The 26699-nt window shown below is 43.2% G+C and overlaps 1 protein-coding gene across 2 annotated transcripts in view; it reads right to left on the bottom strand.

The window, feature by feature from the left end:
- Nucleotides 1-26699, bottom strand: part of ATG7 (autophagy related 7) — a 273741-nt gene that overhangs the window by 120620 nt on the left and 126422 nt on the right. For both annotated transcript variants that reach the window (XM_075550029.1, XM_075550030.1), the window contains one exon: nt 6661-6783. In XM_075550029.1, coding sequence (XP_075406144.1) covers nt 6661-6783 — 123 coding nt within the window. The remainder of the gene's footprint in view (nt 1-6660; nt 6784-26699) is intronic.

Below are 26699 nucleotides of genomic sequence, written 5' to 3'. Positions count from 1 at the left end.
TGAGTCTTCAACACTTGTTATTTTCCTTTGTTTGGATACAGAGCCATCCTAGTGGGAGTGAAGTAGTATCTGGTGGTTTTCATTTTCCTAAATGCTTACTACTTGCCAAAGGGAGAGCCGTTCACATCCCACCCACCACCTTGGAAGACAGGCCGAGAGCTCAGCTTCCCAAAAGTCACGACTGAAACCCCTGACAAGCTCTCCTCTGCCAACAAAGGATTGCCATTAAGTCAAGACTACCTGGCGACTAACAACATGGCCAATGATTTTGAACATAATTGTGTGTGTCCATTGACCATTTGTGTGTCTCTTTTGGAGAAATGTCTATTCAAATCATTTTCCCATTTTAAAACTGAGCTGTGATGGCTTTTTGTTGTTGTGTTGTGAAAGGTTGGCTAAAATCCTATGAGATAGGATTTCCAAATATATTTTCCAATTCTAAAGGCTGTGCTTTCATTTTCTTGATAAGACGGTTTGCTTTACAAAAGTTTTCAATTTTGATAAAGTCCTATTTACTGAATTAGATGATCCAATCTATTTGTTTTTGGTTGCTCCTGCCCTTAATGTTGTATCCAGGGACTCTAATTTTTTAATTTTAACATTACCAAAGACAATGACATTAATGAGGGATTTTAATATAGTATCCTCCAGCTTGTGATAAAAATTACTCTTGGAAATAGTCTCTTTTTTGGGCAATCTTTCTATATTGTCTATATTGTATCTCCTCATTACACTACATAGATTTGGATAATCTCTGTTGTCTGGCTAAATCAAATCAAGTGCTCTGTTCCCCATCTTCCACTTGTAATGTCATTCAGGCATTTTGACTGACTTACTGCCTTATTTAAGTAGTGCTACTACCTAACACAAGCTTGAGGCACAGTACCTTGCCCCTTAGCCTCTGCATTCCTTCCTCAGAAAAGGCATCTATTAGAGAAGACAGGCCACAAGTGCCAAAGAATATGGAAATATTTAACACCACCATAGCTTTTGTTTTCTCAATTAATTCAATGGACTAATGGAACATTCGAACATCAATCTCCATGACCCTGAGATCAGAAGAAGTAGATGGTGCCTGGCTACCACTATCAACTGTGCTGAAAGGGATCATGCTAGAAGGTCCTATATAGAGTGTTGGAAGCCGATAGCCATTAAGACCCTGGCCTCAGACACGTAGCAGAAACTTGGCCGCTTTCTAACAGCAAGGCTTTGTTTCCTGCCCAACTTCACCCCCACATTCCAAACTACGTGCTCAGTAGCATGAGCAGTTGCAATAACTGACCTTGTTGCCATTAGTCAAAGTACTGAGCACCCACTGAACTGCAGATATACCATATTAGGAACATAGTGATAAGTTCACCCGGTAAGCCTTGATTTGCATGCGGACGTCACCACGGACGTCTTTGAGTACTGTTGCGCACCCTTTGTACCTTATTGGGAACATGTGGCTGATTGGTTGTTGTATAGTGTGCGGTTGTTACACAGAGTGCTTCATTGGAATATGTGCCTCCCACTTCCTTCTCTGTTGTGAATATATACCCAGAGTTTTGGCAAAATAAACGGGCTTGATCAGCACTTGTCTTGCCCCATGTCTCTGTGTCTTTCTTCCATCCAGGTTCGTTGCCCCTCCGGGTGACCGCGTGAGGGTCTCGCTGGACGAGACCCTAACAATAGAGCTGATTGCATCCTTCAGTATGGATTACAACTCAGTGTAAAGAAGGCCAATAGGTAACATCATGATAAATGGAGAAAAGGTTGAAGTTGGCAAGGATTCTGTCTTGGTGAGATCCACAATCAATGCTCAGAGAAGCAGCAGCCAAGGCATCAAATGATGCACTGAATTATGTAAATCTGCTGTACAAGACCTCTTTAGAGTATTGAAAAGCCAGGATGTTACTTTGAGGACTAAGGTGCACCTGACCCAAGCCAGGGTATTTTCCAGTGCCCATGTATGTGAAAGTTTGGCACTGCGAAAGGAAAACAAAAGAAAAATCTATACATTTGAATTGTGGTGCTGGAGAAGAATATTGAAAGTACCAGGGACTGCCAAACAAACAAACTGATGTCTTGGAAGAAGTACGGCTAGAGTGCCCCTTAGAAGCAGGGATGACATGGCTTTGTCTTACATACTTTGGACATGTTGTCAGGAGACCAGTCCTTGGAGAAGACATCATGCTTGGTAAAGTGGAGAGGCAGCAAAAAAGAGGAAGGTCCTCAATGACATGGATGGACGCAGTGACTGAAAAAATTGGCTCAAGTATAGGAAAAATTGTGAGGATGACTCAGGATCAGCAGTTTCATTCTTAGTTACTCTTCAGGTCTGGATCAAAAGGTCAAAGCACCTACCCGAGGTCAAAGTTCAGAGGGTTAAGAAAGAAGTAGGAATGGAAGCAGGAAACACTGGAAGGAAGTAGAAAAAATAAGGGCACATTTAGGAGATTGCAAGGGATGAGCTGAAACAAAACGTATATGAATTGTTAGATGTAGCCTGATGACCTGCTCTGTAAACCTCCATCTAGTAATTCACAATACAAAGTTACTGGAAAACGCCATAAACTCATTTTCTTTAAATAAAGAATTGCCTTGCGACAATATGGATGGCCACTGAAAACACCAGAATAAGTACAGGAAGCCAGACATGCGTCCAGAGTAGACACAGCGATCAGAGGCAATGACAGGGTCTAGCGGTAAGAAGAATGGACAGAGACTGCTGCTGTCAGGGGCCATCGAGTGGGTTCCAGCTTCTAACGACCTTGTCCACATCTGAACGAAACACTACCCTGTCCTATGCATCTCACACGTGTTCCTATGCTGAGCCCGGTACTGTAGCCACGATGTCAGTCCAGCTACTTGAGGGCCTTCCTCTCCCACACTGCCCTCTACCTGGCCATGATGTCCTTCTTCTTCAGGGACCGGACCCTCCTGACAACATGCCCAACGTATGGAAAGCCAAGTCTCCTCACCCTTGCCTCTAAGGAGCCCTCTGGCTGTACAACTTACAAGGCAGATAGGTTTGTCCTGGGGTGGAGTGAGTATTGCTTACTGTGGTTCTGCTACCCAAGTCTCTGTAACTCCCACCTAATGATTGGGTGGAACTGTGCAAACAGAGCATGTATAACACTAATACGGGAGCTAGGTCAATTTTCATTACCAGTCCTCTGGCTATAAGGTTGAGCCAACGTGGAAGCAGCAGAGGGAGAAGCCCCATGGATCTTGGAAAAGCACATTCAAGATCTGTGGCTGCAGTAGTGGAGGTCAACAAGACGGGATGAGCGGAGACTACGGGTACCTTCTCCGCTTCTGGCCCGAGACTACGGAACTGTGCGACAGAGTGATGGGCAGGCTAGCTTCCGGACCCATAGAGGCAAAGGTCAAGGGACCACATGATTGAGAGGCTGAGAACTGGAGGGACACCTGACTGCTGGGTGAGAGGACCAATGACTGTATCCTCACTGTTCACTAAAACTGAGGTGTGGTGATCTATTACCTGCCCCCCATCCCCCAAAAACAAACCTCCCTTAACTGTGAGTATTGTCTGTGCGTTCTGTGTGGCCATTGCAATGAATTGTTGAACTCAGCATAGATGTAGAAAGGAGTGGGAGGAGCAGTTGGTGTCAGAACAGGTATAGAAGGATGGACCAAGGAGGCTTGTCTGAGCCCTGGCTCGTGGCAATAGAGAAGCCAGAGGACAGGTACGTCTACCTCCATGCTGTTTATTGCAGGGACCGCTAATGGGCATGAGGAACTGTAATAAAGTTAGACAGTGATGGTAATGATGCCACAACTATGTGAATATAAAAACCACTGAATTTTATGCTCTAAATAAGTAAATCTATGTGAATTATAACTCAGTATTTTTTAAATTCTTATTTTAATTATCTTGAATTCGGGTAACTCTAGGTCTAGTTAATCAACTGACTGCTTGTACTGAGTAGCAAACTAAAAGACTGTTGCCCTCTGATATCTTTATTCAGACTAGAACTTTCTACCCGCCTAATTGCCTACCTTTCCTCAGTCTTTGCAAATACATTCTCAAAAAATTTCCAATAATTTTTAGAAGACTTTTTTGGCAAATGCATATTTATAAACAAGTTATAGAATGTTACTGTCACATAATATTATCTGGTTGAATCTTACATTCTAATGTTGATTTATAAAGTAGCCCAAGTTGAGAACTAATGGCATATCCTGATTCTAAAATCCACTTCCACCAAGTTAATATTGACTAAGTGACTGTATGGGGTTAGGATGGAACCGCTCCTGTGAGTTTCTGAGACTTATGGGAGTCAAAAGCCTCTTTTTTCTCTTCGGAAGGAGCTAGTGGTGTCAAACCGTGGGCCTTGCGAATCCCAGCCTAATGCAATAACCAAAATGCCACCATTCTACTGATAAAATAAATAAGTTAGTACCTTTTTAGGAGTGAAGAAATTGGAATTTTTATCACAGAAAAAAAATCACATAAATCAAAACACTACCTTTACATAAATAAGTGTACTTTTAAAATATACTTGTTTTACTGAAACACACACGCTTTCCCCACAGTACTGTAAAATGGTGTAGGTGACACAGTTTTTGTTGCTATGAGGTTCTCTGGTAAGCATTTTAGTTGTCCTAGTTACTGATATTTAAGAAAAATAATCATCCTGTCTAAAACCCGGGTTGGAAACTCAAATACCTGTAAGAGTCATCAATGGAAGAGCATCATCAAGTGCATAATTTATCTATAAACTTTGATTCTTAGCCTCAACTGACCACTGGTATTCACAAATGCTTTCCCAGGGCTGCCATATTTGACTTTTCAAAGAAGCTCTAGAAATAGGGAAATTCAGAATTTCACATAAAACCAGTGATTTTTTTTTACATGTTGGCTGAATACAAAGTTTCCTACAGAGAGCAAGCCAAACAAAACACACCTGTAAGCCATATCTGGCTCATAGGCTAATCAGCTTACCACCTCTAATCTAAAATTTGATGTGTTAAAGGTTTATGATTCCAAAACTATAAATGTAATTTAATGGAAGAAAAATCTCCAAGAGAAAACTTTAATTTGTGGATGGAGCCATAACCCCTCCCTCCACCATCTGTGTTGTCATAACTATTTCCTCTTTTTAAATTTCCCCTTCTCTTCCTAAAAAGGCCACTAATCCAACTAAACTGCAAAGCACACCGGGTTACATGGAGGATTCTCTGCCTGTTATCCCAGCATATGCTCTCTTTTACAAAGTGAAATACGGGGTCAATTTCGACTTGTGATTCTTCTAGCTGACTCAGGAGAAATATGTGAATTATTTCTAGCTGGGTGGAAAAAAAATTCCCACAGCCAAATAGTCTAGTGATTGCATGGTTGAGAAGATCTAGAGGCTATTTCTCCCTTACCATCAAACTGTATGATACGGCTCCAAAGACAAATGGCTGCCACGGTCAGCACCAGGCTCGCAGTCCTGTCTGGAAACCCAATCAGAGGCCCAATCGACGCCCGGCAGAGATGCCATTCACCTTCTGAATCGGAATACAAGAGAGCTGGAGGTTCTAACTAGTGATCTTACCTGAAAGAGGGCTTCTACTGAAAAATCTACAAGATACCAAAGCAAATAATAGACTAAGTTTCGATTCTATGCCCAGCACTAGGGAATGTACTGCTTGCTGAACACCTGTGTATCTGAACATCTCAGGCCCAATCTACTCTGTTATTTCTGAAGAGCAGATGGCCCTTCTCCCCCAACTTGCTCAGTATTGGGTTGGCCATCTGCTCACTGACCACTTGGAGCCAATCCCAGTGGTCCAGCGGGAGCCTTATCAATGAACAGGGCCAATAGCAACATCGAACTGCCCCATTTCTCGGACGTAGGCAACCAATGAGGCTTTCCTAATGTCGCGGGGGGGGGGGGGGGGGCGGGAGGGGGGGGAGAGCACAAGGACAGCCTCTTCATCTGAGCAACCAAGGGAAAAAACGCTGAGCTGATAACATCTACCCATCTGTAGGAATGACCTGTTTTGCCCAGTGATCTGAATAGCTCCACCACCACATACATTGTTCCCTTTTCTAAGAACAGTGAGCAACTGGGGGGAAGGGAGATGATAAAACACAGTCCAAAACAAAAACAAACATGCTCAGTTAGTCCAGCTAATCGTGGTCTGAAAAATATTCTGAGTAATAAAAACGTAATGAAGGCACAGTAGAAAGAAACTAACACACAGTGGCCAGGCTTCCTGTGACCAATCCATACTTCCCTCAGAGTTGAATGACGTAATAAGTCCCTCAAGTCATGACTGGGAAAGTCATGCCGTGGGTAAGAGGTTCAGTAGCCTAAGAAGACTGGTGAAAATCTGAAATCCGGGCCAGGCATGGTCTTTGTAAAGACCAGGGGCGGAGTCCAATGTTGGACGGACTTGCATTCTGATGTAAGTGATCACAGGAAAATCAACCACCTGCCCTTTTATCAGCAGGCCCTGGACATTCAGCATATACTGGACAGTGGCCCATATGCAGCCACAGCCAACAGTTCAGGAAGTTCCTTCTCGGATGCCTAGCAGACTTATTTAGTCATCTTTTTCTCTAAGACCAAAAACAGCACAATCCACCGTGGCTTGCCTTTCCCAGACAACTGAGCATGGGCACTCTGTCCCCAACACAAAAAGCTGGTTCATTCTCATTCTTACCTCGGCAGCTTGGGTCTCCTGATGCAGCAATGTGAGACCAGTCAAGTCTTCTAAGAAGGAATGTGAAGAATTGAACACCTTCGCTAGGAAACTGAATCCTTCTCGTTCGTATTGGTCAAGGACCTGTAAAGGATTCATAGTGTCTTAAGAAAGGGCATGGATTTAAAATGCATATTTCAATATTTTTTTTCTGCTAACAAGCATAAGTCAAAAACATGGTGGTAGTAAGATAAGCCTAAAACTGGCATGAAGTCAGCGGAGGATAATACAATTTTGTAGGCAGAATACTAGGAGAGTTTAGGATTTATCATTCTTCCTTTTTAGGAAAAATGACTATCTGTCTAATCAAAGTACCATTTTCCCCAAGTATAGAAAGTTTCATTCAAATTCACTAAAAACAGTTCTACTTGCCATAACCAAGCACCTGGAAGGAAAAAGTCACTGGGTCCAAATAAGGTCAATTGGCATTACATGTGGACTGTGGGGTGGGGGGCAGCAACTGAGGTCCTATTGGGTTCTCCCTGTCTGGAACAAGTAAGAGTAAGGAAATCAAAATATGTTGGAAAACAATGTCTCCCTCCCTAAGAACCAAAGAACTAGATGTCGACTGCTGACTGTTCTAAACGAGATCTCAACAGAGTGGTGAGCTGGGGAGAGCGGAAAAAACTGTGGAACAAAACTCAAAATAACACACAACAACTAAGTTGATTGGTCTAGTGGGGATTGGAGTCACTCCAAGATGATAGCCCTTCTAGACAGCCTTTCAGACTGGAACAGAACTCTCCCCCGGGCTCACCTTCTAGCCGCACTGCAGTCGGGCCAGTAAGATCACTCCTTCCAACATTCACCCATATGAATTCAAAAGGGCAGCATGTATGGGGGGATAAGGTTTGGAAGGCGGGGAGCAGCAGGAAAGGAGGACCGTAAAAACAAGCAACAAATGAAGGCAGTGAGCAGAGTGCTGTTACACCATAAAGAGCAAAGTCGTGTGACAAATTGTGTCGAGGAATGGACATCCAATTTGTCCGTAAACTTTCACTCGGATCACAATAAAAAATGCTAAAACACCAAATCCACTAAAAGTTCTAAAAGAGCTGTATATTAGTACCAACTCGAAAGCTCACCTGGGGAGGGGGGCTGAAACTATGTGAAAGAAGAGTCAGGAAAAGTAATGGAAAGGGATAAAGAGAAAGGGGAAGCCCCAGGGATGGGGAAGTGCAGTCTATCAGCTAGCTAGATGCATTTTTTTAAAAGTTCATTTTAAATGATCAATTCCATCAGGAACTTCAAGAAAAGGTGGCCAAGTAATATATATAAACCAAAAAGCAGACTCGCTGGCATGGAGTCGCATGCTGACGATGAGCCTATAAGCAGGGCAAAACTGCGCCTGTTGGTTTCCAAGACTGTAACTCTTTATGGGGATGGAAAGGTCAGTCTTTCTCCCATGGAGCAGCTGGTGGTTTTGAACTGCTAACCTTGTGGATCGCAGCCCAACCCATAACTACTATGCTATCAGGATTCCTTAAATATATGTAAAGGTGCTCAATATTTTAAGTGGTCAAAGCAAAGAAATACAATTCAAGGTGATATTATTTCACACTCACCAGAACTAACATGGAAAATTCAGATGATACCAAGTGCTGCAAACACTTCTTCCATGGCAATGAAAGAGGAGGCAACTACTTCAGAAGTGGGTATTTCTATAACCTGTCCCCAGCAATCCACTCCCAGGCATACATTCAACACAATGTGCACACAAGTGCATCAGAAGACATAAATAATGTTCACAACAGCACTATACGTAATAGCCTCAAATCAGAAACCACTCAGTGACCATGGACAATGCAGGTTAAATAGGGGTATATTCACACAGAGGAAACTGTACAGCAATGAGAAGGAACAAACCACAAGTACATGCAATGATATAGAGGATTCTCACCAATGCAATGTTAAATGAATGAGGATAGAACCAGAAAATATTGTCCAGCTCAAGTTATATAATTTTTAGAGACAAAATAAATCTATGGTCACTTTATGAAAGACTTGTAACAGGAAGAGAGCATAAGGGAGGTGCCTGGGGTGCTGACTGATAGACCTGCTCCACAGGGTTTTCTTGGCTGGAGCCCTGGTAGGGTAGTGGTTCCACACTGGACTGCTGACCACAAAGTCAACGGTTCAAAATCACTAAGTGCCCCACAGGTAAAACACGAGGCTCTCTATGCCCGTAAAGACTTGGAGTCTTGGAAACTCACAGGGCAGTTCTGTCCCTGTCCTCTAGAGTTGGTAGGAGTCAGCATCGACTCCCTGGCAGTGAGTTAATTTTACAGAAGCAGAGGACTGGGCGTTTCGTTGGTGGCACCCATGAGTGCACTCAAACTACCAATCTTTCAGTGAGCCGAGTATAAACTGGTTGCCCCCTCCAAGGGCCTTGGGGTGATGGGTGTGTGTGTGTGTGTGTGTGTGTGTGTGTGTGTGTGTGTACACATGCATACATGAGGGGCTTCACCAGGTTTGCCAAAAAATAAAATGAGAAGCTATGGAGTTCTTCCACCAGTTTTAGGAAGACACTCTGTCTATATGTACATTTTTAATCACGTCCAGATACTTATCATACTTAGGAACTCAATGATCACAAGAACTGGATTTCAGAAAGCGAGCAGAATGCCTTAGAACTTTTCACAGAACAAAGAAGAATTAGATAAAGAAATACATGTTAAGATAACAAAAAACTAAAAAATCTTTCTAATAAAACAAATTAGAAACAAAACAAAAACTAGACATTAGAGACCAATCTAAGAAATCAATTATAGAGGAAGAGGGGTTTTCAAGGCAATAATACAAGTCACGGGGTGGGGGGAAGCTTTAAAAATTCTCCTTCAGAAAGTGAAAATTTATGAAAGTCTTCAATCCAGCAATTCCACTTCCAAGACTTTTCACACAGATACAGTTACACGAAGGCACCAAGTAGGCTGGGAAAGGGCACTCACTGATGGGGAAACAGTCTGAAAACAGCCGCCGGATAGACACTGCCAGTGGCATGTTCTGAAGGCGACAGGCTCTACATTACTGATGCGGATTGATTTTCAAGACACAGTAATAGATTTAAAAGCCACCTCCAGAACCTTGCCACAGTGTTTATATATATTTTAAAGGCAGATGGAGGAGAAGAAGAGGGGAAATGTACATAAGTATTTGCTAGTTCATGAATGTAATGTCTCTGGAAGATTACACACACACACACACACACAGCAGTTGTCTCTAGGGAGGGAAACTTCTACTGTACATTCTTTTGTAGTATTTGAATTTTTAAGGCCATATGCATGAGTTACTTATTTAATTGATATTGAACTTTAGTTTGGGACATCGAGAAAAATGATGAACCAATCGAAAACAGGTATCACTTCTCTAATCCCTCAGAGAACTGAGCAAACTGCTGCCTAAAACTCGCAAGATGGGCCACCCAGAACCCTCAGCCTGCGTGGAGCAGAAGTTCAGGAGGGGAACCCAGAAGGAGAGCGGGTACTGGTGGGAGCACTGATGGATTGCTAGCATGGACTATCTTGAAAGCCTAGACTCCAGGGGACCCAGCTGGGGCAAGGGTGAGGGTGGGAGAGTGCAGGGCCACACACTCATGAGCTTTACTTCCGGGAGCCCCACCAGGGTCTCACTGCGAAGACGAGAAAAAACTCCACTCCTGCTTCTGGCAGAGGAAGGAGAAAAGTAACTATTTTGAAATATGCCCAGAGTGCCCTGTTGGCTTAAAAAGGTACAATTTTCTAAAACTAGGCTCTACCACAGCCTGTCAGTGGTTGTGGACTGGGCTGTTAACCTCAAGATCTGTGGTTTGAAACCACAAGCTGCTCCAAGGGAGAAAGACGAGGCTTCCTTTCCCATAAAAAGGTACAGTCTTGGAAACCCACAGGGGCAGTTCTACCCGGACCTACAGGGCCTTTATGAGTCAAGACTGACACCATGGCAGTGAGTCTGGGTTTTTGGGTAACCCATACAGAAGGAGCCCTGGTGGTAGAATGGGCTATGAGTTCGGCTGCCAAACACAAGGCCAGCAGGTCAAACCCAAGAACTGCTCTGCAGGAGGAAAGAGAGACTCTACTCCTTTTAGAGAGTTACAGTCTTAAATCTATAGACAGTGCCTGCATTGGTTTCTTGGGGTTATGGTAGGGGGTGTTGGGGGGATATGGGGAGCTAATGATAGTGTACAAGGAGGAATAAAATGTTCTAAAACTGAGCAGTGCACAACTCTTTTAATGTATTTAAATAGTTGAATTGTATGATGTGTGAATTACATGTCAATAAAATTGTTTTAAAAAGAAATTACTGTCTTAGAAACCCGCAAGGCAGTTCTACCTGTCCTTCCTGGTCACTACGAATCTCGGAATCAACTCAAGGCAGGGAGTGTTTTTTTAAGCCATATAGGCGACCTGGTGGCAGTGTGAGTTCAGCATGTCAGTGGCTTCAACCCAGTAGCTGCTCTGAGGGAAAGCAGAACCCATATAAGGCTGCTATGAGTCAGAATCAACCCAATGTTAACAAGTTCATTTATTTTAACCCAGAGAGGGTTATTTTCATTCCCCGGGGGAAGTGAACCATTAAGCTGTTAGGTTTCCAGTAAGATGAAAGGAGAGATCATCTTGAAAAATAGGCAAAACTTTGGGGTAAAAACAACTGGAATAATGCCAGAGGTGATACTTTGTTCCCACCTTCATTAAGCTTCAAAGGTTTAGGCCTCTGTTTCCACAGAGGACCTCACAGTGAGGCCAGGCTGGCAGCGGAAAAACTAGCAGCCAGGACCAAAGAGGGTAGCCCCACCCCATCAGGATTACAGAAAGTTGACTGCTGGAGCATTATTAATAGCACTGGGTGAAAAAATATGTGGAAAAACGGAATCCTCTAGGGGCATATTTAATCTCTCAATTTTCCAGTGTTCTCTTTAAATGCTGGGGAGTTAATCTGTGTAAATCTAAGTGAATGCATCTTATGAAAATACAGGAATCCCCCCCCACCCCACCCCACACACACAACAGCTTAACCTAATGGGAAAATGTGTTTAAAACTATTCAAAAACCAATTAAAAATATTCTCAAAATGAATGTCAACACTGCAACAAGCTGTCAGTCTGCGTAAAACACGCCATGCCTTTAAGTGAATTATAGATCCACGTGTCCGAGAAGTATGCACATACTAAATCTTGGAAGGTTATAAATATTCTCCAGGCACTGGGCGAGCTTGAGCAATAGAGAAACACCAATGCCTCTTCCAGCAAAAAGGTAGACGCTCCCCTGACGCACACGTTGTCCACACCTGTCTCCTAAAGCTGGGCTCTCTTCATTCACAACACTCACGAACCCATCTCTCTGAATAAAAACAGAAGAACCCGTTTTAAAAAACACGAATGTTGTCTTATTGGGAATCTTCGCTTGCTCTTTCCTATTCCTTCGACCAAACCCATACACTCTGAGAGGCGCTGACTTTGTCCGTCACCTTCCAACTCCGGGTAGCTTTCTGGGGATGCTTGTCTCGGGGCCAAAGGCCCCAGACAGCACAAGGCAACAGTGTTTCCCTCATAGGCAGCAGGAGTAGTTTGCAAATATCAGGGATCGGATACCTATCCACAAACAACTTATCTATTTTTAAATAGGAAGGAAATGAACAATTTCTACAAACCTCTTGTTTCAAATCTCGTTTGCTTAGAAACCATGTTTACTCGTTCTTGACGATTTAAAAACACACATCGATACATCTTTCTCCAAAGATGAGGAGACCCTAGCCAAGTGTCTCAGATCTGGCAATAGGAAAATACGGCTGACAGTCGCTTCTGTCTTATGAGATTCCACCAAAGAAGGTTCCGGACACTGCCTTCTTACGGACAGTCACCGGTCACGTCTGCCAGGGCTTTGTTCTGAGTCAAAGGCCAAATCCTCTGTTTTCCACTCCAGTTGCTGCGGGAGCTATTCCAGAATCCCCATTTTGTATAATGAGCTGGAAGCAATGCTTATAAGACCAGGAAATCCCTTGGCCAGTTTGTCTCTTGACATCCTGGGATTTCCCTCAGAAAATAAAAAGGAATCACGGAATGGGAAAAAAAAAATCCAGTTTCAGCAGCCTTTAAAACACCACTGTCCCACCTCCAGTGCCCCAAGGCCCGCCCATGGGCCTCTCCCTGTGGAAATGCCAGTTCGTCTCTCACTGGCGCTCTCTCCTCTCTCGCTGCTGCTGGCCCCACTTATAAGTTTCCTTCTTTCTCGTCCCCGTGGAAGCTGTGCTTCATTGAAACTCAGCACGTATGACCTCTGGCAAGAAGCCTTGCTAACTCCACTCCCTATGGTCTCTTCCTCTCTTCTAACCCCTCCCCCTCCCCATGGCGCGGTGGGCTGCCTTGTCCCTCCTTGCTGATCAAGCGGTGATGGCATTTTCAAATATCAACCAGATGTCCGATGACCTGGTTTCTTTTTCTATGTATGTAAGTGGGAGAAAGCGGACAATGGGTGAGAACGTGACTTTATAGAAGAACATGTTATGCTCATCGCAATGACAGCTGATGCTGGTCATTTGTTCGATAGGATGCAGGCCGAACTCCTAAGAACAGGCTTTTTAAAAAGCACAGAGCTGAGTTCAAGACACGGAATAGTATGTCAAAAACGATAGCACTGATAAGGAGAATTACTGGCATGCTCAAAATAAGGACCAGATAAGTCTTCTGCTCTCTGTCTGAAGTCACTGAGGAGTACAATTATTCTTGGGCATCCAAATACAAATGGCACAAGGGTCCCTGAGAAGATGTGGAAGACATCCAACATCCGATAGCTGCGAAACTGAGGCAATTTATTCTAGAATACAAGTCCCAACACTTTCGTATTTTAATTGGATGTATGGTGCAACACATAATCGTACTAAATCGAAACAAAGAACGATGTCTTGGTATCATCACCCATGAGGTCAAGAGAGAAATTTGACTTGGACTTGGCGTTGACAGGTAGGGGAAGTAGTACTGCAACTGTGGGCAACCCTCTCCATCTCTGAGCCTGCTTATCCCTACAACTTCAGGCATGCCTTCTGACTTCCTAAAACAGACGATTTCCAGATTCCAATCACTGACAGAGAGGGCTTCGGCACACTTATTCATTTATGATACCACCAGGTTTTTTAAAATTAAAAAAAACTCTGCCATCAGGGTGCTACTGATTCCCAGCAACCCTATAGGGCAGGCTAGAAGTGCACAGGAGTTCCGAGCCTAACTGCCTAGGGGAGTAGAGAAAGCCCCGGCTGCCTCCCTCGGAGTGGCTGGTGGTTTCGAGCTGCTGACATTTTTGGACCGCAGCCCAATGCGTAACGACTAAGCCGCCAGGGCTGCCTTTACCACCAGCTAGAGCTTGGCGAGGGCAGGAGGGCGCGATGCCTGGAAAGCGGTGGAGGATGGGCCTCCGCAAATCCCCTCCTCTATGAAAGCAGATTCTAGCAAAGTCTGGGGAGAGCGTATTCGAAAGAAAAGCCCAATCTCTGAAAACAGCAGGCTTTGTGGCATTTTAACTTGTCTGGTTCTCACTCCTGCCTTGGACCCCGAGAAGCCTTGAAAACCAACATGCAATCCCAGTGATCTCTGGGTAATACAAATACTCTGGAGAGCTACACAACCTTACACTAAAAACCAAACTGACTGCCACCAGGGCTAAGCTGACCACGGTGATCCTGTAGGGCAGAGCGGAACTGCCCCAGAGGGTTGGCAAGTTTATAATCCTCACAGGAGCAGATTTCTTCAGGGACTTGCTGTCCTTTCTGTCAATAGCTCCCTGCCCCACTCAAGAGAAGATGGAAAAAGCTAAGAAGCTGTTGACGACTTTCTCTGAACCTGTAAAATTGCTCTTTTTTAACATCTATCACAGAAGTATAATAAGGTATTCTTAAATAATGTTTTCGCAACACTGAGTTGGTTAAAGACCCAGACATTGTACGACCAACAGATTTACAAATGGGTGCTCTAATTAATCTTTTTGGGTCAGAAAATTGAGGAGGGCTTATATTAAAGGGAGATGAATTGAAACAATACAAAGACGCTACTCCAAGAATAACTACATCCAAAGACATCAATACACCCATTCAAATTTGTACAGAGAGCCTGTTCTAGGTGCCAGGCTTGGCAGGAACGCGTAGGTGTCTGCCTAGGGTACACCTTTGGTAGAGGCGAGAAACAAATACCCACTGCATCTAGAACTGCGTTTGGTCATATTTGGACTCAGGTTTCCTTATGCACTAATATTTTGTTGGTTTAGATTTTATTCTTGAGTTTTTCACTGGCATTTTCATTAAGCTCTAAAAGGTAGGGGAAAAAGTTAAATAAGCGGCCCTCTAGCAGAGAAGCAACAAGCCCACATGGAAGAAGCACACCAGCCTGTGTAATCATGAGGTGTTGGCAGGATCTTAACAGGCATCACAGGGCCCCAAACAAACAAACCAAAAAATACTGTTGAGAATGGGGGGGGGGGGTAGGGACAACAGAGTAGAGACCAAAAACCCATCTGTAGACAATGGGCTATCCCCTCACAGAAGGGTCACAAGGAAGGGAGGGGTCGACAAGAGTGAAGTATAGCACCACTGAAACGCCCATGCCTCTGGTTCCTTGAGGGTCCTCACCCGCCACTACCATGATCTCAATCTTGCCTTCCACTGGGGGCTAGGCGGAGCATGCACACAGGTACAGACAACAGCTCAGGACACATGGAATCCAGGTCAGATAAACCCCTCAGAAACAGAAATGGGAATGGTGATACCAGGAGGTGAGGGGAAAGGTGGGAAGAGGAGAGGTAAAGAAACCCTGGGGGAAGTGAGACTGCGGTTGGTATATGAAATTATTAATGATTCATAATTTATCAATGGGTCATGAAGGTGGGAGTAGGGAGAGGGTAAAAGGGTGAGGTGATACCAAGGGGTCAAATAAAATGTAAATAGAAGAAAGAACTAGGAGGCAAAAGACATGTATAGTGATCTAAATACAGGCATGTACATATGTCAATACATACATAACAATAGGGATACATATCTATGTACATATATTTATATGTTAAGTGTTAAGGTAGCAAATGGACATTGAGCCTCTACTCAAGTACTCCCTCAACCCAAGAACACTTTGTTCTAATAACGCAGCATTCTGTGATGCCCACCTTCCTGACACAATCGCTGAAGACAAAGTGGGTGCATAAGCAACTGTGGTGAAGAAAACTGATGGTGCCCAGCTACCAAAAGATATAGTGTCTGGGGTTTTAAAGGCTTGAAGATAAACAAGTGGCCATCTCACTGAGAAGACAAAAGCCCACAAGGAGGAAGCACACCAGTCTGGGTGATCACGAGGTGCTGATGGCATCAGGTATCGGGCATCAAAGACACAGAAAAATCGTATCAATGTGAATGAGGGGAGTGGAGACTCAAAGCCCATCTGTAGACATTTGAACACCCCCTTAAAGAAGGGTCACAGGAACTGATGGACTAGTCAGGGTGCAGTATAGCACTGATGGCACATACAACTTCCCTCTAGTTCTTTAATGCTTCGTCCCCCACTATCATGACCCCAATTCTACCTTACAAATCCAGCTAGACCAGAGCATGTATACTGATACAGGTAAGAGCTCAAAACAGAGAATCCAGGACCAGATATTTATCCAGATAAATCCTTCAGGGCCAATAATGAGAGTAGCAATACCAGGAGGCATCTGAGGAGATGGCCACTTGGTTACCTACAAGCCTTTGAGACACTATATCTTTTGATAGCCGGGCACCATCAGCTTTCTTCACCACATTTGCTTCTGCATCTGCTTTGTCTTCAGCGATTGTGTCAGGAAGGTGAGCATGATGGAATGCCAGTTTAACAGAACAAAGTATTCTTGCATTGAAGGAGTACTTGAGTGGAGGCCCAATGTCCATCTGCTACCTTAATACTAAATCTATAAATATATGTACATAGATATATATCCCCATCATCATAAGTATATTTACACAAGTACATGCCTGTATTTAGACCTCTATAAACGCAAAAAAGAAACTTCTTTCTCCCTTAATTAAATGTAACTCACCAGGGGTGGGTTAAAATCAACAAAGTTTATGTAGCTACATAAAGTTTAAAAATCTACATAAAGTTTATATCATTTTTAAAGACCTCCCTTCATCCTTGAGTAGCAAAATAAAAATCAGGAAAATCTTAATTCTTAATATCCTTATGTGAACACAAACTGAAATGCCTACCAACTTAAACGCACACATAATCTATTATTCACCCATCTCTTTTTCTCTCTCCTCCCTAATGTACCTAACAGCAAAAACTCATGGGAAACATGCACTTCTCTACTTAATCTTCTCTTATCTCGTTAAATAGTCCAATGAGGCTTTCCACCCCCACCCACCAAAACCCCTTTTCCTGATGAACTAAGCTTGATGGCTGCACAACAGGATATATTTGCCAAACAATGCGTATAATGTCATCCATCCAAATAGAATTTTACAGTAGTGAATTAAACCTCAATCAAGCTATTGAATAAGAGAGCTAAAAAGAAGAGAGCTAAGAAATATAAATATGGCCACAGTACAAAAAGTTGTGTAAATGAAATGTATTACAGTGCCTCATCTTTCTCCCACGGAGTGGGTGGTGAGTTTGTATCACTGACCTTTCTGTCAACAGCACCCTCCCTCCCTCCTCCTCCAAATTGAGACAAATTATGGTAAGTTAGGTTCAGTATTTTAAACACAGAGAAGTCTTATTTGAAAAATTACATATTAAGTGGGTAAGTACTGGGTAAGTAAGTAACTGACTACTCAGAGGAACACTGAAGATGTTAATTATATTCTGCTTACAACAGATTCTGTATAAATATCCAAAATATATAAATGAAATGCCGAATATGAAACATTACCCTCTCTAGTGAGACTGAGTGGCAAGGAAGACATGAAACAAGAGCAGTGGTTCTCAGAGCTTCTAGAACACACCAGAATTGCCAAAAGCCACGTTAAAACATAAATTGCTGTGCCCTGTCCCTGAGTTTCCCCTTTGTCGGGTTTGGGTGGAGTCTATGGGAGGTACAAATTGTTACCGTGCTTGGCTGTTAACTGCAAGGTTGGAGGTTTGAGTCCACCCAGAGGTAGGTTGAAAGCAAGCTGGAATGAAAACCTGACAGAGCTCAACAGTACTGACACCCCTGGGGTGGCCGTGAGTCAGCACTGACCTGACTGCAATCGCTGCTGGTAAGAGGTTTGGGATGGGGTCTGTGAATGGGTATTTCTAACAGGTTCCCAGGTGAGAGTAGTGCTACTTGTCCTTGGACCATACTGAAAACCATTGCTATCTAAACAGGAGCACATCATCTTAAGAATCAAGTCATGAATTATACATTGTGAATGAGGGCGAGTGTGGAGTGGAGACCCAGAGCCCATTTGTAGGCAACTGGACACCCCCTCACAGAAGGGTCGCGGGGAGGAGATGAGCCAGTCAGGGTGCGATGTAGCAACAATGAAGCATACAACTTTTCTCTAGGTCCTAAATGCTTCCTCCCCCCACCCCCCACCGCCACTATCATGATCCCAATTCTACCTTACAAATCTGGCTAGACCAGAGGATGGACACTGGTACGTACAGACAGGAACTGGAAACACAGGGAATCCAGGACAGATGATCCTTTCAGGACAAGTGGTGAGAGTGGTGATACTGAGAGGGTGGAGGGAGGATGAGTTGGAAAGGGGGAACCAATTACAGTGATCTACATATAACCTCCTCCCTGGGAAATGGACAACAGAAAAGTGGGTGAAGGGAGATGTAGGATAGGGAAAGATATGATAAAATGATAATTTATAAATTATCAGGGGTTTATGAGGGAGGAGAGGTGGGGAGGGAGAAGAAAAAATGAGGAGCTGATACTAGGGGCTTAAGTGGAGAGTAAATGTTTTGAGAATGATGAGGGCAATGAATGTACGAATGTGCTTTACACAATTGATGTATGTATGGATTGTGATAAGAGTTGTATGAGCCCCTAATAAAATAATTTTTAAAAGAATCAAGTCATGAATACCATGTACACTATTCCCTTTAAATTGGATATGTTCCTCCTAAAACAATATTCTGGCTTATCTAATAGATCTACTCCATCGCATCAATAAAGTTGTTATGGTAAAAACAGTTTTTAATTCCCCTGCACCAGGAGCCAGCTTTCATTAAGAAAATTACTATCCTGAGTGACTTTTGTACAATGTGAATTTTGGTCCTACAAATCCCACTTAATTTTGAAATTCAGAATTAAGCAATATATAAGCACATATTTACCAGGCAAGCTCTATTAAAAAAATTTAGTCACCTGATCATTTAAATTTTTTTATACATTACTCTATGATCAATTTACATGTCACTGACAGCCTGAGCTAGAAATATCCCAGACACAGGTTGGTTTACTTATGGAGTATTTGGGGTAGGGAGGGAAGTCTACATTTGAACCAACACTTTAAAAATCTGGTGCTGACATCAGAACCCTATTCCCGAGAGCCGGTATTCCGAGCTGGGCCACAGCAGCCCAGCGGAGAGAACACCCTACACTCCAATCTGCCACCGCCCCAGTCCTTCCACACGCTGTCTGAAACCTGGGCCTGACAGTGGCGAGTTCTACTTCTACTTGAAAATACCTTTCAGCTTCACTGGTGCCTCCTCTTTCCTTGCGTTCCTGAATGGCATATTTTGATGGGTTTGAAAACTTGGGTTAGCTTTCTTTCTTTCAGTCTCGGGCTTACAACGTGCTGTTGACATGCCAAAGTGTCAGTCTGGCCATCACTGTTGTGACGTTAATGTCTTTTTTTTTCCCCTCTCACAGCTTTTAAGATTTATCGTTGCCTTCTGTTTCCTTCAATTTCATTATGTTGGGGATAGGTGTAGACTTTTATATGGAAAAGGGCTTCCAAAAGTTCATAGAGATTTTCCACTATCTTTTCATGCTATTTTTTCCATACATTTCTTAAAGTCCTACATATACTGATTTGGATTTGTTATGCTTTCTTGATTCTGAAGCTTGACGTCTTGTTTGGAAAATGTTCAGCTTTAATGTCTTCCAATATTGCTAGAGCACTGTTCTCTTTTGTTCCCCAGTACTCCAATTACACGAAAGCTCTGCCTTCTCACTGTATCCTCCTGTCTCTAATTTTCTCTATCGTATTTTCATCTTTTTGTCACTCTGTGCTTCACATTATGGTTTCTTCCAACATATGCAGGGGTACCCACCCCCAAAACTGGCATGTACATCCTGCCCCCAAAGCTATATATTTAAATTTTTATTTATTTATTTTACAAAACAACCTATCACCTTCAAAATATTCTTCCTTACACTTAATACACTTGTCAAATCTGTGATTCTGTTCTTGGAAACATTTTTCAAACTCATCCGTTTGGATGGCTGACAGCCCCACACCCATTTTTCACTTTGCCTCTTCTATGGCATTAAATCACTGTCATTTCTTCATTCGAAGAAACAAAAAGTTGCATGGAGTGAGCTCAGGTGAGTCAGGTGCATGGGGCAAGAGAGGCATGCTGATTTTTTGCCCAAATTGGCACACTGAGATGGCTGTGTGAGTAGGTGCACTGTGGTGGCAAAACCAGTCCCTCATGTGTCACCACTCAGGCCTTTCTTGGTTGCAGACTGTTAAGCTATCTTTTCAGAACCTCTAAATAGAAAGCTTGATCAACAGTCTGACCTGGTGGCATGAACTCCAAATGCACTACAAGTCGACATTTTCATCCATTCAGGAGACTGATGGACATCCAGAATAAGGAAAGTCATCCGTCAGCAGTTTACCCTTTTTGAAATGAGAAAATCATTCGAACACGAGTTTTCTATGAAAGCTGTGTTCAACATCACCACGGTCTCTGCATTTTTTCCTGATCAGGAAACAAAATTTCACAGCTGCACACTGTTCTCTTAAATCAGCCATCACAAAAAACAAGGTCTGTGTTTTGAATTCTAGAATTGAGTCAAATGCCCAAAATGTCAACAGTTTGAAACCCCAGTCACTATGTGGGAGAAAGATGGGGCTGGCTTTCTACTCCCATAAAGATCACAGTCTCAGAAACCCACAAGAGCAGTTTTACCCTGTCCAACAGAATCTCTCTGAGCCATCACTGACTTGTTTTTTTAATCAGGAATGTAAGGAATCCTGGTAGTGCTGAACTGCGAACTGCAATGTCAGTGGTTCAAATCCACCAGCTGGTCTGTAGGGAAAGAGGAGACTGTCTGCTCCCATCAAGGTCTACAGCATGGAAGCCTTACAGAGCAGGCCAACTCTGGGCTAGAGCCAGCTTGCTGACAGTGGGCTTGGCTGAAATTTGAAGGACTAAAGAGAGGTCCACTAATTCAGAATCAGATCCTTAGAAATCAGTCAATACAGTTATCTGAATGGAATATAAAGGGTGATAGAAGTAATTCTATGGAGGAAAATAATGGCATTGGATTAGCAAGAAATATTGTACCGGGCCCTCCAACTGTGCGTGTAGCCCCTATTAGTTACCAGTGAGTGGATTCCAACCATGCAGACCTTAGATGTGTAGCGGGCACCATAGAGTTTGCTGTGGCTGACTTGTGGGGATGTAAACGGGTGGAAGTTTTCTCTCAAGGAAGAACTGAAACCTCGATAAGGATTTATTTGGCAGACAAGCTCATTAAGCGTTTGCCCTATCCCGGGACTCCTCCTTGCATAAACATGTGGGTTTGAAGAATCGGGCATCCTGAATCTCTCTGCAGGGCACCCTGGGCCTACAGATCTGCTTCTAGGTTTGGACACTTAACAGCAGATTCCACCACTTGATCTAACTAAAAGATCAGACAATGTCCTGAAGCAAGAATAATGCTATGTCTGTCTCTACTGAATGTTTACGTGAGGAATACATTGAAAAGACCAACAGGCCTAATGACTAATTCTTACCAGGGCTAATTTTGGTTAATAAATGTCCATGTGTGCTAGCATTTGATCTGAGACTTGATTTCATGATAGCAGAGCATGATAATTCATAATCATCAGAAGCTACTGAATTTTACCAAAAGTCAATTGTACACAATTTTTACAAATTAAAATTAGTGAAACCAGCTCACCAATTTTAATTTACAACGGTGGTAAAATTCCCAAATGAAGCCTGTTGGAGCACAACCGCCAGGCGGAAATATGATGCTCCCGATCAAGCTGATGAACAAACTTGCCATCTTGGACCCTCCGAGGAAGAGGCTGTTTCTCTTCAGTGGAAAAACCACAGGAAGCTATGGAGACAGTCTTGGGCGTGGGCTATGCTGAGCCTGGGCGCCTGCCAAGAAATGCCATCACTCTTGCTTCTTGGCCTCGAGTATGCAATGATACCTAAGGTTTGTTATTCTGTTTTGTCTTTTAATTTTTCTCAGAATTTCCTCAAAACCACCTGGGCTGTCTGTGTATGCCACTCAAATGATGTCATTTCATATCTGTATTCAAAGGAATATATAGGAGGCAGCAATCCTGCTTCCTTAAGTAAATGCAAACCAGAAATATTTGCATTTTCAAAACAGTTCCATCTTGGTTTCTTTGCAGCTGCATGTGCCTTTCCTGAAATTTTTTAAAACTCAAGCTGAAAATTAACCAAAACGGGAAAGTGAATTATATTTGTTTTAGTGTCTCAAGAAAACCTTTTACAAGGATCTACATGTGACCTCCTCCCTGGGGGACGGACAACAGAAAAGTAGGTGAAGGGAGACATCGGACAGTGTACGATATGACAAAATAATAATTCATAAATTATCAAGGGTTCATTAGGGAGGGGGAGGGGGTAGCAGGGAGGGAGGAGAAAAAATGAGGAGCTGATGCCAGGGGCTTAAGTGGAGAGCAAATGTCTTGAAAATGATGAGGGCAATGAATGTACACATGTGCTTTACAAAATTGATGTATGTGTGGATTGTGATAAGAGCTGTACGAGCCCCTAATAAAATGATTTTAAAAAGAAAAATAAACAAATGCAAATAAAAAGGGGGAAAAAAGAGAGGACCTGATGCAAAGGGCTTAAGTGGAGAGCAAATGCTTTGAGAATGATTGGGGCAGGGAATATGCGGATGTGCTTTATACAATTGATGTATGTATATGTATGGCTTGTGATAAGAGTTGTATGAGCCCCTAATAAAATGTTTTTTTTAAAAAGAAAAAAATGCAAATAAAAAAAGAAACATATTACACAATAAAAAAAAACAACAACCACCTTTTAAACTCCCGCTCCCATGTCCGTGCTGGAGGACTCTACCCCCAGTGACCAGGCTAAGGATACTGGTTCTACAGTAAGCAGTGCTGCCGTAGGCAATGTATTCTTCTGAGTCCCAGGATTCCCTTTTAAAAGGAAAGCCACCCTTCCAAAGAGAGCCTGGAGGTGCTTATACAGAACACCTGTAAGCTGATGCCGAGGGGCAGAGGGGTGTTGCAGCACTTGAAACCCTGAAACCAAGCAGCTGATCTTCCTGGCTGGTCACACACCCTACCCTCCAACCTGCTTATAATCATGGCAAGAGAAAGTAACGTGGGGCAGGTTGCAGAAAGGCTAAACAGTGGAGCAGCCAGGGCCAGGAACATGGACTGCAATTCTGGGCTTCCCATGGCCCTGCTCCCAAATGCTTGAACCCATAGGGAACACAGTCAAGAAGCCTTTCCCAAAGTTTACCAGCTCCCCCAAAGTTGTTGTCCCGCCACTGTCTGCAGATACTTAGGGTGCCAGTAGCCTCTAAGAAATACAAAGATTCAAAGACACACACATCTGGGGACATTCAATCTCAGCTTCATCTGGGTTGATATTAAACTTCTGGATCAAGAGACTACTTGAAAAGCAAAAGGGGAAAAAGAAAGAAAAAATACAAGGAACCCAATAATCTGAACATATTACTATTTGTTCCACCTCGTGAAGCCATGCCCTTTTAAAAAGAACAGCTCCTCCTTTTTCCTTTCCTTTCCTTTCCTTTCTGTCACCTTCTAAGTTCACCAAGTGGTTTTGGGGCTGCAGATGATAAAGTGAGAACATTTATAAACGGAAATGGGAGAGGCACCTGCTCTCTGCCGGACAAAGGAGCAATCAAGAACACTCACTGAGCGCCAGCTCCTCCACACTTGGTACACTAGCGCTCGTCTTGTCTCCAAGGCCAAGAAAATGTCCTTTAGCTTGCTGGAAGGATGAGCTGCCTCCACCTCTCCCATCCAGGCTACCTCAGCAGGGGCCTGCCGCCCAGACACTCTCTGATAAGGAAGCCGGGCACTGGATTTTTCTCCACCCTTAGCCGACATGGCTTTGTTGCTGCACTAGACACACAGGGAGGTCCATCTTGCTCTTGCTTCTCCAAGGCATGTGGCTTGTCTTTTGTTGGCAAACTCCCACTGTGGCATGGACCAACATTTTACACCTAAGGAAACTGAAGTTCGGGATGCTGTATAACCTGTCAGAAGTCTCCCAAGCTGATGTTCATTTCCACCTTACCAATCACATCAAGGCCTCTTCCCAGCAAACAGACTGGCAAGGTCAATTGAGGAGTCATGGTCTAGACTCACATGTCATCGTATGCCCTGGTAGTGTTTTCTTATTATATATGTTCCATTCTGCAAATTGTTCATCCCTTGATTCATAACACAGTTTCTAATTACTTTTGGCTGTTTCCGAAAAATCAAACCTACCCTCAAAGGTCAAAAATTTCCCACTGCCAGGGCCATTATGAGGGAAAAAACAGAGCTGAAGCAATTTTCCAAGAGTTTGTACTGCTGCAGCAGAACTGGATCAAGTGCACAGCGCCCCCTGGGGGACAATGTTGAACAGGTCCATTCCTTGCAGTCCTTGGGCAGAGCATGTGGTAAGATGATTGCAGGACTCGTTTTTCCAGGTATCCATCCAGTGCTTATTGGAATATTCCCAGAACAGGAAGTAGCGAGAGGTTAGGCCACAACAGATGTCAGAGTGACGTTCTTATTACTCATCTGGCACAGCCCAGAGAGATGTGTATATGTTTTGTTTTACTTGTTTTTGTATATTATGCTGCCAAGTCGTTTGCACTCATTATTGGTTTTTTAAAACTATTTACATTATAATTGAACTCAGTCAGGTCCAACAGAATCACCAAGGAAAATCTGGATATGGGTATATTTTCAATTATCGTTTAACTCAGGAAATTACGAACTTCTTTAACAAAGCGTGGTATTGTACTCATGTTATACTCAGAAATGCGTGGTCTTAACACAACAGTACGCAATTGACACTTGCCTCAACCTCTCTTTTGCCACCTCCTTCCTTCAAGGAAAATCTGAAGGACAATCGAGAAGTGGGAGAAACTCAAGTCCCCGCTCCCACATTTACAAGTAACACAACAACATCGTCTCTATGGAGTTCCATCCCAAGAAAGGTCTTAAAAATATCTGCATGCTTCAGTGAATCCAGAGGCATTTGAAAAGACACACTGTCTAGAATTATGATACCAGGTAAGTTCTGAGTAAAAACGTTACTATTTAACAGAATCTTCAAAGTAGTCCTGTGGGGAGACCAGGCAGTTACCCTAATGACCGCCATTTCTCAAGACACGGTGGAATGGCCATGACCTTCTTATCAAAATGGCTCTCTAACTGGCACAGGAGGAGCCCTGGCAGTCTAGTGGTTCTGCTTTGGACTGCAACCCGCAAGGTCAGCAGTTCTAAATCACCAGCTGCTCCCTTTGGAGACAGATGGGCTGTCTACTCTCAGAAACTCAAAGGGGCAGCTCTACCCTGTCCTATCGGGCAGCTATGAGTCCACATCCACTGGCTGGAGGAGCGAATCGACAAAACTTGCTTTGGTCTATTTTCCCATTCACTGTTCAGAGTTGGCGCTGCTGTTGCAATTTAAAGACAATAGAGGAAACACCCTCCAATTTTAGTCCGATGGCCATAAATCCAAAATGTTTACACCCCTTTGGTCATGTACTTTGAACAGCAATTATATGTTCTAGAAAAGAAAAATATGGCTTTTCTTTGTTAAGATGAATTTTCCTAACAAAATTTTTACGATGAAAAATTCACTTAAACTAGGGGAGGTCAGATACCGCAGTTTATCATTATCATCACATAAAACATTATATAAACAGGTTGTAAGGACGATAACTTTGGGAATAGGATACTGTCACAATCTTTTATCACACAGAACATTGAGAGGTCCTTTAGAAATACAATAAAATCTTAAAACAAAACAAACGCGGCAGGAAAGTAAGCAAAAACTTTCACGGAGTTCCTGGCCAGAATGTGTCCTTTATAAAATACAACTCACTTTGATGAATTCCCAGGGCTTCTTGTTTTAAGATACTCTGGAAATTATCTTCCAGCACAATAAGAAATCATGGAAAAAATCAGCCAAAACCAAGGAGATAGGAAAGGCTGGAAAGAAGTGAGCTGAATAAATAGTCAGCATTGTAAGATTCGAGATCAGCTACCGCTTGCCGTTTGAAGATAAATCCTACCTCTATTCTGGTAGACAGAAGGCTTTCTGCTCATGTGTCTTAGCTGGCTGCCAGACGGTGAGCTCCCTGTGGGCAGGAGACTTCTTTAGAAATCCCTGCTGTGTTGCTCCTTAATAACCCACCAAACCACCCATTACTTTTTCTTACCATCCACAACATACCTAATCCATGGTGACCATTTGCCAGGAACTGGTTATGCCTTCTATGTGAGGGGCATTCCAGCCAACTTCGTATACCGGATTATAGCGTGTGTAACTGTACCACTCTGTCCAAAAGCATTTCGCTAGGATGTTCAGATGCCGTCTTATGCACATTATCTAAAACTACATCATGGAACAGGAGCTTACATGTTTGTAGAACTGAATAACAAGTCACTCAAGTGAGCTCATGTAAAGATAGGAGTATTTTAAAGACTATAGAAGGATGAACGGGCAGTTGCAAGGAAGTACTCGAATGCTTGCCTTCCATTCAGATTTGGATTTGATTTGGGGTCAATATATTTCAGGGTACACAGCCACCACATATCTGTCAGCAGAAGCTTGTATG

The sequence above is a fragment of the Tenrec ecaudatus genome, chromosome 5 (assembly GCF_050624435.1).
Source record: "Tenrec ecaudatus isolate mTenEca1 chromosome 5, mTenEca1.hap1, whole genome shotgun sequence".
NCBI classification, from domain to species: domain Eukaryota; kingdom Metazoa; phylum Chordata; class Mammalia; order Afrosoricida; family Tenrecidae; genus Tenrec; species Tenrec ecaudatus.
This window is presented reverse-complemented; position numbering and strand designations above follow the sequence as displayed.